The 14,326-nt window shown below is 38.2% G+C and overlaps 1 protein-coding gene across 1 annotated transcript in view; it reads right to left on the reverse strand.

Moving 5' to 3' along the window:
• Etfdh (electron transfer flavoprotein dehydrogenase) overlaps positions 1–14,326 on the reverse strand; it is a 40,771-nt gene that overhangs the window by 24,402 nt on the left and 2,043 nt on the right. Inside the window, exons 2-6 of the mRNA XM_090343189.1 lie at positions 11,112–11,252; positions 9,589–9,818; positions 5,429–5,510; positions 4,668–4,786; positions 748–825 (exon numbers count right to left, since the gene is read on the reverse strand). Coding sequence (XP_090199315.1) covers positions 748–825; positions 4,668–4,786; positions 5,429–5,510; positions 9,589–9,818; positions 11,112–11,252 — 650 coding nt within the window. The remainder of the gene's footprint in view (positions 1–747; positions 826–4,667; positions 4,787–5,428; positions 5,511–9,588; positions 9,819–11,111; positions 11,253–14,326) is intronic.

Below are 14,326 nucleotides of genomic sequence, written 5' to 3' on the forward strand. Positions count from 1 at the left end.
TATGAAAATATTTTGGTCTGTTCAAATGAGGTCCAACTCTGTTAGTATTTACTTACTGATTGTTGTCCACAAGAGTAGAAATTATGGAAGTAGATACCCAGGTTACTGAACTAGCTGTAATACGGTAACAGCTTACTAATTTTCTTATTAACTGAGTGAAACAGAATCTCTGACATGTTTTGTTTGTTTGTATGACTCAAGTTTTATCTTTTCAAAAATATTCTTAGGCTGAAGAGCCCATGGCTCACCATGTAATTTTAGCCACTCAGGAGGCTGAGATCATGTTTCAAAGCCAGTTTAGGCAAGAAAGTCACTGAGATTCTTATCTCCAGTAAACTACTAAAAAAGCCAGAAGCTGAGGTATGGCTCAGGTGGTAGAGTCCTAGGCTTTAGCAAAGGAAGCGCAGGGACAGCTAGAGGCTCAAAATTCAAGCCCAACAGTAGCCCATCAATCTGTTATATATTATAGTGGAGTCTTTAATATCCATTTCCTGCATGGAGAACATGGATTAGCTTCTCTCTTTTTCTTTCTCCTTAATTTAGCCCTGTTAAAGATAAATCCTTGCTTAAAAAAAGTGTTATAGTTTCTTACTGCTTCTATATTCAACAAAATAAGAAAATTCCATTAGTATATTCTAAACTCCACATAGTTAATGTCCAGTTTATAGCAAAGTGTAAATTGTTGAGTCTGAGTTGTTTCTTTTTTATTGGTCAGTTTGTTAATAAGCACATAACTATTAGGTTTACCTTTGGTGCTCCATCCTTTTGTATGCCTACATCATTAGTGGCAATTCCCTTTACACTACCATCTTCATGAAATAGGACCTAAAAAGAATAAAAGGATTCATATTAAGCACAAAAAGAACAGCCTTGGAGGCCAGGAGTTTGGCCTAGTGGTAGAGTGCTTGCCTAGCATGCATGAAGACCCGGGTTCAATTCCTCGGTCCCACATACATAGAAAAAAGCCAGAAGTGGTGCTGAGGCTCAAGTGGTAGAGCTCTAGCCTTGAGAAAGTTCAAGGACAGTGATTAGGCCCTGAGCTCCAGCCTAGGACTGGCAAAAAAAAAAAAAAAAAAAAAGAACAGCCTTGGATTTCTTAGAAAATGAACATACTCTTTAGATTTACGGAAATAAAGTTTTAAAATATTCAAAAGACACATGTTTTTATGTTATTCCCTTCTGAAGAATAAAAGAGCACAGAGTAGGAAATGGAACTAATGCCACAACTTTGTTGAGAAGAAAATGATAAGGCTATTAAGAGATATTACCATTTTTTTTTTTTGGAGGGGGGTGTCATGGGGCTTGAACTGGCATGGTTCCAGACCACTTCAGCTCAAGGCTACCACCCTACCCTGGAGCCAAGCCCCATTTCCTATCTTATAGAGGTTAATTGGAGACAAGTCTCAGGTCCTTTTGTGTCAGAGACATTCTCCCCCTCCCTGAATTCTTAGTGTAAGAATGTGCCTGCATCTTGTAATTAGTTCACTAAGCAACACATGCCTGCTTGCGTTGATATGCAAACATCCTACCACCTGGCCTCTACCAGGAGCAGGAGCAAACATCCTACTACCGGACCCCCTACCCCGAGTGGTTCCTATACCCCAACCCACTCCTGCCTCTCCTGAAGAGGCATATAAACCCCTGTGTAAAAAAAAAAATTCGCAGCTTGATCAGGACACTTGTCTTGCTGCCTTCTTCGTGTCTCCTGTCCCTTTCATTCCTCCCTCTAGGTTCTTGGCCCTAGTTGACATCCCGCTGGACGGGACACTTTTGTGTCTGGGCTGGCTTTGAACCTTGTTCCTCAGATCTCAGCCTCCTGAGTAACGAGGTGTGAGCCACTCGCCTGCTCCAACTAAAGAATCTTTTTTTTTTTTTTTTTTTTTTTGCCAGTCCTGGGCTTGAGCTCAGGGCCTGAGCGCTGTCCTTGGACTTTCTCAAGGCTAGAGCTCTACCACTTGAGGCTCAGCACCACTTTCGGAGTTTTCTATGTATGTGGTACCGAGGAATCGAACCCAGTTCTTCGTGCATGCTAGGCAAGCACGCTACCACTAGGCCAAACTCCCGGCCCTCCAACTAAAGAATCTTAAGGCCAGAAAATGTCAAGAAAGTTTATCTCTCAAGTGAATTACATTCCTTACTCACAGAAAAAGATGAAAAAGAAAACAAAACAGAGAGAAGCGAAAGACAATCTACTGGAGCTCATTTTTGGAGCAAGGAGAAGGCAGAAAATATGTCGTATTCTTAAGATGACAAACTATATTATTTAACCCCTATTTCTGTTCATCTCTGAGAAAATTTCTTTTTGGAAAGACATGTACAAAATGTATGCTGGAGTCACATGACGAGAATGAAAAGGTAAAACAGGGTGAACAGCAATGGATATGGAATAAAAGGGAGCTGAAGTCTGGATCAAGGTACTGAACAAACACAAACAGACCAAAAAAATGACTGATTTGCTAAGACCACATTGATGATGATTGTTAAGGAGCTGAGGAAAAGATGAAAGGTAAAAGAGACTGAACACATACTCAGAAAGTGAAAAAAAGACATCCTACAAATTACCTACCTGTGAATTTTGACACTGATCCCAGTCAAGAATGTTTAACAAGGAGCAATGTGAAATCCCACACTGCTGTGTTTATGTATGGGCTGGGAAAACAGAAATTTGTAGCAAAAAGGACAATATAGGGACATGTATGTTTTATTTCAATTAACACATTTTTTAAAATTTCAATTTTCCTTGACGCTAAAGACATAAAAGAAAGAACTGCTTTGTACACTTTTCTTTCAGTATTTCCTCTGCCCAACTATGGCAAATTCTTTTTTTGTTGCTTGGTTTTATTTTTTAAACTGTGTTTTCTTGGTCTTTTTTTGGTACTGGGGATCGAAACCAGGACATTGCACTTGCTAAGCAAGCACATTGCCATTGAGCTACATCCCAGCCCAGCAATGGCAAATTCTTTGTCTGTTTTTCTGAGAAACACAGATTTTTAAAAAGCTAAATAAAGCACATGCCAGTTTTGTAACCCAGGAAGATGTCTTTAGGAAAATAACCGTGGTGTAAACATCGAAGAGGATGCTGTCACTCTGTTTCATAGAAGTTTAGACTAGTTGTTGGCCTCATATTGTAATTTGCAGCTTATCAAAGAGCATAGCTTTTAGCTCTCTGTATCTCTCTGTCTCTGTCTCTGTCTTTCTCTCTCTCCGACCCCCCCTCCCCCCTTTGTGGGTCATGGGGCTTGAACTTGGCCTGGGTTCTATCCCTGAGATTTTCAGCTCAAGGCTACTGCCTTACCCTTGAGCCAAGCCCCACTTCCTTTATTTCTCTTTTGAGTAATGATAATTAACATGAATGTAATAACCTGTACCTGCCTGGCTATTAAAAGAACTAGAGGGGTCTGGGAGTTTGGCTTAGTGGTAGAGTGCTTGCCTAGCATACACAAAGACCCAGGTTTGATTCCTCGGTACCACATACATAGAAAAAAGCCAGTAGTGGTGCTGTGGCTCAAGTGGTAGAGGCTCTAGCCTTGAGGAAACCCAAGGACCTGAGCCCAAGCCCAGGACTGGCACATACACACAAAAAAAAATCTAGACTTCATTCATTGCCTGTGACAGTTTTGATTTAATATTTATTTAATAATAAATCTTTCTTTTTCTTCTTACAAATTATGGAGAGGATTCTCCTGGATTAGTAGGAGATTCCATTTATTATCTCTTCAGGAATATACTGCAGACATATATAATGAGTGCCAATAATTTCTTACGGTTGCCAAAAATGCTTTTGGAGGGAACTAATGAAACAAATTCCTAGGACAGGAAATAGTATACTCATGAGTACCACTTTATAAAGGGAACTGAAAAGAAATGTGTTCAAAAGTGGAAAATAAGAATGTTGATGAAATTCAAATTATATACCATCATGGTTGAAAGAAATGAGAAAATTTTAACTGGGAAAACAAAACTCCAGAGTAAAGTTGGGAAGGAGAAAGCAGAATATAATTGTAACTGGGAATTGTCTTTGGAAGAAGGCATAGATTTCTTTTGTATAAACCAGTAGGTAATTTTCATTCAATATAAGAAAAAGGTTAACACAGATAATTTGGTTTTTTTTTGCCAGTCATAGGGCTTGAATTCAGGGCTTGGGCACTGTCCTTGGACACTTTTTTACTCAAGACTAGTGCTCTGCTACTTGAGCCACAGCACCATTTCTGGCTTTTTCTGTGTATGTTGTACTGAGGAATCGAACCCAGGGCTTTATGCATGCTAGGGTAGCACTCTATGAATAGGCTATGCCCCCAGCCCAGCAGATAATTTTTTATTCCTTGGGGGCTTATTCATCAGGCACAAAATCACCTTATGGGGCACAAAATATAAGGAGTACAAGTACTCCATGGATTACATCTCTTTCAAGGATCTTTCAAATCTTGCAACTGTAAAATCCTATGCCTTAAAAACATTTTTTTATTCTGTAAAATTCTTGTTTTAGTTTATCGAAATTAACTCCCCCCCGACAAAAGAAAGCCCAGCACAGGCATTACCTGACTTACATAACTGTAACTTTTCTATACATTGCCTTTAAAATAGCAATAAAAAGAAAAATAATTCAATGTATTTTAAAAAGAAAGTACTTGTTACAAATACTAAAGATAAAACAAAACTATACAGACCTCAGAAGCAGCATAACCAGGATAGACTTCAACGCCAAGGGCTTCTGCTTGTTCTCCCATCCAGCTTACTAAATGCCCCAAGCGTACAATGTAATTGCCATGATTGTTCATGGGAAGACCTAAACATAAACACTTAATTTGTATATCTGACTTTTCACAAATAAAACATTTCAAAACCATTAAAACTTTGTCTATGTATATTTTAAAAAATGTACATGATTTCTTTCTTTCTTTTTTTTTTTTTTTTTGCCAGTCCTGGGCCTTAAACCCAGGTCTTGAATATTGTCCTTGGGCTTTCTAAAAGCTAGAGCTCTACCACTTGAGCCACAGCACCATTTCCTGCTTTTTTTCTTTGTATGTGGTACGGAGGAATCAAACCCGGGTCTTTGTGCATGCTAGGCAAGCACTCTACCACTAGGTCAAACTCCTGGCCCAATGTACATGTTTTCTTGATGGCCATCACTTCAAGATATTTTTTATTATTTTGTTTTAAAGCTCTAATTTGTTAAATTAAAAAGAATTAAGTACTAAATCAAAAGGTACTGCATGGCTTAAAGGACTATCATACTTCTAGACTGAAAGACAAAGCAACTAGATTCCAGTTCCACTTTCCTGTCAGATAATTATTTTGGGGTAAATCTTTCAGATCACTGAATTTCAGCTTTCTCAACTGCATAGGAGAAGAGTTCTTCATTAAAATACGCAGTTCCTAACAACTGTGGAATTCTATGGGTCTCTGAATATTTATCACTGTACTTTACCTGGAAGAATTGGCACAGGAATTCTATGTTTCTCTGTTAAAATTCCAAATCTGTCTTCTGTTACAGGAGTGTTAAGTGGAGCCTTGAAATGAAATAAACATTTTTAGTTTATATATATGTAAGGCAAACATAACTTAAAAGCACAAATTTACTTAAGTGACAAAAGGGAAAGGAAATTCTCCTCTTCCTTTTTCTTTTTTCCCTTGAAAAATCTTTTAACTGCAAATCTCTTCTCTGGCTCTTTTGAGATAAATGGCAGTCTTTTAAAAAGCTAAATAAAGCCAGGAGAGGGAGCTCACACCTGTAATACTACTTAGGAGGCTGAGATCTGAGGATCAAGGTTCAAGCCAGCCCGGGCACAAAAGGACCTGAAACTCTTATCTCCAATTAACCTCTAGAAAACAGGAAGTGGGTAAGTGAATGTGAGGAAGCCATAAAGAAGGATATACGTGAACACGAGGAAGCCAATCAAAGAATAATGGATGAATTCATAGAATCCACAAACAAAAAGCTGACTGAACTCCAACAAATGTCCAATGAGAGTAAAGCTGCTGAGCTAAAGGACTTCAAAGAGACCACTCTAATGGAAATCAAGGAGTTAAAGAAGTCCATACATGATCTAAAACAAGAGATGCAAGACATAAAAAATGATCACTTGGAAGGTAGGGAGAAGAAGAACAAAGCATAAAAGTATTGATAACAGGTTAGACAATGCAGAAGAGAGACTCTCTGGGGTCGAAGATAATCTAGATATTATAAAGATCAGAAAATGAGTCAAACCAAATCTACGAAATATGAGAGATCTTTTCAGGAGCTCCAAGATACAATTAGGAAGCCTAATTTAAGGCTAATTGATATTGAGGAGAATGTGGAGAAAGAGGTCAATGGTATTGGAAATATACTTCAGGGAATCAGAAGGGCAGGCCCATCCAGATACAAGAAGCTTTTAGAACTCCAAGCAGACCTGACCAGAAAAGGACATCACACCTCCATATTATAATCTGTACAGGATCAATAGAGACCAAAGAAAGGATCCCAAAAGCAGATAGGGAAAGAGAACAATCACCTATAGAGGAAAAGAAATCAGAATAATCACAGATTTCTCAACAGAGACCAAGCAAGCAAGAAGGGCTTGCCCTAAAGACAAATAACTACCAACCAAGAATACTGTACCCAGTAAGCTCTCATTCATAACTGAGGGAACAATGAAAACCTTCCAGTCCAAGGAAAAGTTGCAACATTACCAAAAATTCTCAAAGATGTTCTACACATTGAAAACCAATACAAACATGGTACTGACAAAGAAATGGCACCTAAAACTCATATCAGCTAATTACCACAAGAACTGACAAGCCACAGGCCCTAAGAAAATGAAAAAAAAAATGGCAGGAACTAGTAAATATTTTTTAATCCTAACCCTCAATATCAATGAAAATAACTCTCCAATTAAACGGCATAGTCTGTCTAGCTGGATCAAAAAGCACAATCCATCATTCTGTTGTCTTCCGGACACATCTTGCCCAAAAAACAAACATATTTTGAAAGTGAGAGGTTGGAATAAAATCTATCAAGCTAACAGCCCCCATAAACAGGCTGGCATTGCCATCCTCATATTGGATAAAATAGACTTCAAACTAAAATTAGTGAGAAAAGACAAAGAAGGTTATTAACACTAATAAAGGAATCTCTCCTCCAGGAGGACATAACCATTCTAAATATCTACACACCTAATCCTGGAGTACCGAACTTCATCAAGCAAACTTTACTTTCACTAAAACAACACAGAGATCAAAACACAGTGATTGTTGGTGACTTTAACACACCACTCTCACCTATGGATAGATCAACCAGGCAAAAACGCAACAGAGAAACCTCAGAATTGAATAATTGTATAGATCAACTCTATTTAACAGACATCTGAAGATTATTCCACCCAGCAACACCAGAATAATAAAAGACCCCGCAGAGCCAAAACAATACTTAGCAGAAAGAACAGTGCAGGAGGAATTTCAATACCAAACTTTAGACTCTATTACAGAGATATAGTAACCAAAACAGCTTGGTACCGGCACAAAAACAGGCCTGAGGACCAATGGAATAGAACTGAAGACCCAGAAATCAACCCACAGACCTATGGCCACCTAATCTTTGATAAGGGAGCCAAAAAAAAACACAATGGAAGAAAGACAGCCTCTTCAACAAGTGGTGCTGGCAGAACTGGTTAAAGACCTACAGAAAACTAAAGTTGGATACTTCTACATCATCCTGCACCAGGATTAACTCCAAATGGATCAAAGTCCTGGAGGTAAAAGCAGATACACTGAAAACTTTACAAGAAGGAATAGGAGACACACTAGGTCTCCTTGGCACAGGTAAAAAATTTCTCAATAAAGATCCGGAAACACAACAAAATAAAGTTTGGACAAATAGGACTGCATTAAACGGCAGAGCTTCTGTATGGCAAAGGACATAGTAAATGAAATAGAAAGCAGCACATGGATCTTTTTTTTTTTTTTTTTGCCAGTCCTGGGCTTGAGCTCAGGGCCTGAACACTGTCCTTGGACTTTCTCAAGGCTAGAGCTCTACCACTTGAGCCTCAGTACCACTTCTGGCTTTTTTCTATGTATGTGGTACCGAGGAATCGAACCCGGGTCTTCATGCATGCTAGGCAAGCACTTTAACCACTAGGCCAAACTCCTGGCCCCACATGGATCATTTTTTAAAATAGACCACATTTTAGGGCATAAAGCTAACTTGTGCAGATTCTGCTTGTTGAAAAAAAATCAGAAAACTTTTCCATTTCCTTTATATTATTAATAAACCCTAAATAAAAAAATTTGTGCCAGCCCTCAAGACTTTATCCCTAATTAATCAGCAAAAAGCTGTGCTAAAAGCGGGGCACGGTGGCCTTTAATCTTAGCTACTCAGAGGTTGAGATCTGAGGATAGTGGTTCAAAGCCAGCTGGAGCACTAACGTCTGTGAGACTCTTATCTCCAATTAACCACTAGAAAACCAGAAGTGTCTCTGTGGCTTCAGGGGTAGGGCAGTGGCCTTGAGCTCAAGAGCTCAGGGACATTGCCCAGGTTCACAGTTCAAGTCCCATGATTAAAAAAAAAAAAAAAGTGCCAGTCCTGGGGGCGTAATCCGGGTCTGGGCACTGTCCCTGAGTTTTTGTGGTCAAGGATACCAGAATGAGCCACAGCTCCTTTTCTGGCTTTTTGGCAGATAACTGGGGATACAGTGTCTTCCTACATGAATGTTGAACGGTAATCCTCAGACCTCAACTTCCTGAGCAGCTAGGATTACAGGTGTGAGCTACTTATGCTTGGATTATGAATTTTTTTTTAAGATGAACTAGAACATATAAAGCTAAAAAAACCCCCACAGCATAATAAAATTTAAGGCTGAGTGAAAAAAAAGTGTTTTATTTTCAGGCACAAATATTTAGAGACCCTTTATAAGACCATACCTTTTCATAAATCTAGTACATAAATAAGACATACAGAAAGAATTCTATAAAAGTTCAAGCACAAGTCCGGGTGTAGGAGCTCATGCCTGTAATTCTAGCTATTCAGGAGGCTGAGATGTGATGATCGAGGATCAAAGTCAGCCCGGGCATTAAAGAACATGAGACTCATCTCCAATTAACCACTAGAAAACTGGAATTGGCACTTAGGCTCAAGGGGTAGGGCAGCAGCCTTGAGCTGAAGAGCTCAGGGACAACTCCCAGGCCCAGAGTGCACGCCCCATGCCCCACAAAACAAAAACAAAAACAAAAAAAGGGCCAGGAGTTTGGCATAGTAGTAGAGTGCTTACCTAGCATGCACGAAGACCTGGGTTTGATTCCTCGGTACCACATAAATAGAAAAAAGGCGAAAATGAAAAAGGGGCTGTGGCTCAAGTTGTAGAGCTCTAGCCTTGAGAAAGCTGAAGGACAGTGCTCAAGCCTTCAGTTCAAGCCCAAGAGTGGCAAAAAAAAAAAAAAGGACCAGCACAAATCTGATATCAGAAGTTGTATTTTTAAAATATATACATTTACACACACACACACACACACACACACACACACACCCTACTTGAAAAGCATTTCCTGTATTTCAAAAATTTAGAAATAGATACTGTAAAAATTAGGCTTTGTATAAGACTGAACTTTACATACCCCTTTCTCCTTCCAGTCTGGGAAGAGCTCTTTAAAAGCACCTGGGTCTAGGCAAGCCCCCGAGAGAGTATGAGCTCCTATTTGAGCAGCTTTTTCCACCAGACACACACGGATGTCCTTTTCATGTTCTGCAGCCAACTGCTTTAGACGAACAGCTGCTGATAGCCCAGCCGGGCCTGCTCCAACTATCACGACATCTGCTTCCTCTGCAAATCTCTCCATATTCACTCCTGAGAGGTGAAATTAAGAAAAAAAAAAAAGAAAGAAAATTCTGATAACCACATGATAAATCACATGCTAGTTTAGAAAGCTTTACTATAGTTTGTTATTATTTTTGTGCTGATATTGACACAAAAATACTGGGGCTTAGGTGATGGAAACAATTCAGATGCCCTACTGCAGATGAATGGTATATATACACAATGGAATTCTACATAGCCAACAGACAAGATAAAATAATGGCATTCGCAGGGAAGTGGATGAATCTAGAGCAAATCATGTTGAGTGAGACAAGTCAAGACCTAAGGAACAAATGGCGCATGGTATCCTTACTATGTGGCTATTAAATCCAAAGAGTACAAGAGCGAGGACTCAATAACTGCATACCCAAAGGTATGGACATGGTAATGGAAATATAAACATAACTATATAGACATAAAAACCTATGACTCTATAGACATAATGTTTTATTTCATAAGTTAATATGTTTCTATGACATACAAACCCTTAGCCTAATTTTGATTAAGTTCTAAATACTATGTCCCAGTGATTGTAAATAGAGATTCCCTCCTCGAACACTTGTTTGTTAAACTTGTCATTTAAAATATGATGTAAAAATCAACATTAATAAATTCTTTAATAAAAAATATTTAGCTTATACACATTATCCAAAGTAGTATTGATGAGAAAGTAACTCTTCTGCTCCTGTGCATGCATACTGTATAAGTAAGTATGCTTATTTATACATGTTCTGCAGAAATAAAAACCTGAAAGAATATTAAAAAAAATACTGGGGCTTGAACTCATGGCCTAAGCACTGTACCTTAATTTTTTTCACTCAAGGCCTGAACTCTACCACTTGAGTCATAGCTCCACTTCTAGCTTTTCAGTGCTTAGAGATGAGGGTCTCATAGACTCTTCTTCTTGGGCTAGCTTCAAACTGTTATCCTCAGATCTCAGTCCCCTAAGAATTTTTATTATTTTAAAATACACACTATACTTTAAGTGTGGTTTACAGATGTTCCTCTGTGCTTTTCATAATAATTCTATTAAATTTATTATTGTATTAGTTTAATGTTGTCTTAGATTCTGTTTTCCACAGCCAACTTTTGGCTTCAAAATTTATTACTATAAAATTAGCAAATATCTACTTAATTAAATAGAAATAGGTAATATTTTTGGCAGTCATAAATATTATTAGGTAATTTAAAAGTATCATAAAAATTAAAACATTCCCATCCTCAAAAGGATATAAAATATCTTGAAAAAAAAAGATATCAGTATTATACCCAAATTGTACTTACCTTCCCATCGCTTGTCCTTATCCCGGGGATAAATAGTATAGTGAGTAGTAATTTGAGGTACAACAGAAGTTGAAGACCATCTTGTAGCACACACAGGTAGATAACTTTTCTTTAATTTTAAGGCATGGAGGCAATGATATGCTGCATAAAAATTATGAAATTATAAGAAAAGATTGACTAAGAAAACAAAAGAAGCTCAGAAACAATATGAATATGGCATTTTAAATTAAAGACAAGGTGAATGAATTAGAAAGCTACTTTCAAGAAAGTATACACTGGGGCTGAGAGTCTGGCCTAGTGGTAGAGTGCTTGCCTAGCATGTATGAAGACCCAGGTTCTATTTCTTAGTACCTAAAAAAAAGAAAGCTGGAAATGGTACTGTGGCTCAGGTGCTAGAGCTCTATCCTTGACAAAGTCCAAGGACAGTATTCAGGCCCTGAGTTTAAGCCCAGGGACTAGCGAAAGAAAGAAAGTATATAGTGTTCCTGTGTGAAAAATCTTTCATTATTATTTTTTTTCCTGGTGTTTGAACTTAGGGCCTGTTTGTTGTCCTTGAGCTTTGTTTTGCTCAAGGCTAGCACACAACCACTTGAACTGCAGATGTACTTTCAGCTTTGTGTGTGTGTGTGTCTGTCTGTGTGTTTGTGAATATGTGTATGGATGCTAAATTAGAGATAACAGTCTTATGAATTTTCTTGCCTAGGCTTTCTTTGGACTTTCTTGCCTAGCTTACTTTGAACCTCAATTGTCAGATCTCAGCCCACTAAGTAGCTAGATTATAGTCATGAGCCACTAGCATTGGGCTCATCATTGATATTGATAAAAGTTAAAATTCTAAAGACTGATGGCATATCCACAGAAACTTTTTTTTTTCCAGTCCTGGGCTTGAGCTCAGGGCCTGAGCACTGTTCTTGGGCTCTCTCAAGACTAAAGCTCTACTACTTGAGCCTCAGCACCAATTCCAGCCTTTTTTCTATATATGTGGTACCCAGGAATCAAACCCTGGTCTTCATGCATGCTAGGCAAGCACTCTACCACTAGGCCAAACTCCCAGCCCAAACTTTTATTTTATTTTATTTATTTATTTATTTTGCCAGTCCTGGGCTTGAGCTCAGGGCCTTAGCAATGTCCTTGGACTTTCTCAAGGCTAGAGCTCTACCACTTGAGCCTCAGCACCACTTCCGGCTTTTTTTCTATGTATATGGTACCAAGGAATCGAACCCGGGTCTTTATGCATGCTAGGCAAAGCACTTTAACCACTAGCCCCAAACTTTTATTTTTTTTATTTCCACTGAGTATGGACTTATTTTGGTTGGTCATGGGATTTGCATGCTGGGCCTGGGTATTGTCCCTGAGCTCTTCATGGCTAGCACTCTACCACTTGAGCCATAGTACCACTTCTGGTTTTCTGGTGGTTAATTGGAGATAAAAGTCTTTTGGGGACTTTTGTGCCTGGGCTGGTTTTGAACCAATCTTCAGATCTCAGTAACTAGGATTACAGGTATGATCCAATAGTGCCTGGGTTATTAACTATTTTCAAATAAGTAGAATATTAATAAATGTAAATTGTGGGTTGGGAGTTTAGCCTAGTGGTAGAGTGCTTGCCTAGCATGCACAAGGACCCAGGTTCGATTCCCCTTGGTACCACATACATAGAAAAAAGCCAGAAGTGGTGCTGTGACTCAAGTGGTAGAGATCTAGCCTTGAGAAAGCCAAAGGACAATGCTCAGGCCCTGAGTTCATGGTCCAGGACTGGCAAAAAAAAAAAAAAATGTAACTTGTACAGTAAATATGGCAGAAGGCATTTTAACTAAAGACCAACATTGTTTGTTTAACTATTTGTTTACTGCTTAATAGTACTAGAGTTTGAACTCAGGGCTTCAAAGTTGCTCGGTAGGTGTTGACCCAGATTCTCCTTACCCCACCCACAAGCTCATGACCAACTTTAAATACCATTAGCAAGGAATACTGCTGTCACATATTCCCTGAAATGAGGCAATGACTAGGATTCATCATCTCTGTGTTATACATCATCAAACACCTTTAAACCTCAGTCTAGTAAGAACTAAGATAGAGAGTCATTCTACAACATGTCTGACAAGTATGTAGAAAAAGTGTCAAGGTCATGAAAGACAAGAAAAGAGAGTGGCACTGTAACATTGAAATAGACAAAGGAGACATGCCAACTAGAAGCAATTCAGTCCCTGGACTAGATCCTAAAGTAGAGAAAGGAAATATGAATACAGTCTGTAGTTAAATAACAGCATTTTACCAATGTTAATTTCTTAGTTTTTATACTAAAGCTTGAGAAAAAAGTATATGGGAACTTTGTATTATCTTTGCAACTCATCTTAAAGTCAAATTATTTAAAAACAGAAAAGTTGAAAAGATCACCATGATACAAAACTAACTCAAAAAGATCAAAGACTATGGGGCCAGGGAAAAAGCTGGAAGTGATGCTATGGCTCAAGTGGTAGAGCTCTAGCCTTGAGAAAATCCCGAGGACAATGCCTAGGCCCTGAGTTCAAGCCCCAGGACTGGCAAAAAAAAAAGTACAGGAAAAGACTCTCTAACACCACTAACTACAGGAAACGCAAAGCACAACAACAACAACAACAAAAACTACTTTACATACACCAGGAGGCTTCTCATCAAGAAAACAGATTGTAAGAAGTGTTGGCATAAGACAATAATAGCTAAAGATTAGGATGAATGCAGTAAGGATAAACATTTATAGTAGCAAAACTCTAACCGTTGAAGCAGAATACAACTGTGTCTAATTTTTTTTTAAAGTGGCAAGGAAACTATTTTTCCCTATGTGGAAATACATATAAAAATTTCAATCCTTAAAAAAATTATACAATCCTTGCAATGCTTGAAGCATTAGATAAATCTTTGCCTAATCTAACTCTTAAAAGAGAAAAAATATATGAGACATGTACTCAGTTCCGGAATTCAAGATACTGACATTATTTAAAATATTATGATACAATGCAGTTAATGCTAAAATTATGTTATTTACTTTTGAAAATTAATGTTTCAAAAATGCAAACTAATTCTATTGATTTTCTGTTACTGATTTGCTTGAAAATTTATGTAACTGTGAAGTTTTAATCCTCGGGGATTAAAAAAAGTTAACAACCTTTACTCCTTTTTTGAAAAGAAATTTGACATCTCACCTTAGAGATTTGGTGCTGTGAAGAAATTCTGGGTGA

The sequence above is a fragment of the Megascapheus bottae genome, chromosome 13 (genome assembly GCF_031878675.1).
Source record: "Megascapheus bottae isolate mThoBot1 chromosome 13, mThoBot2.hap1, whole genome shotgun sequence".
Lineage (NCBI taxonomy): Eukaryota > Metazoa > Chordata > Mammalia > Rodentia > Geomyidae > Megascapheus > Megascapheus bottae.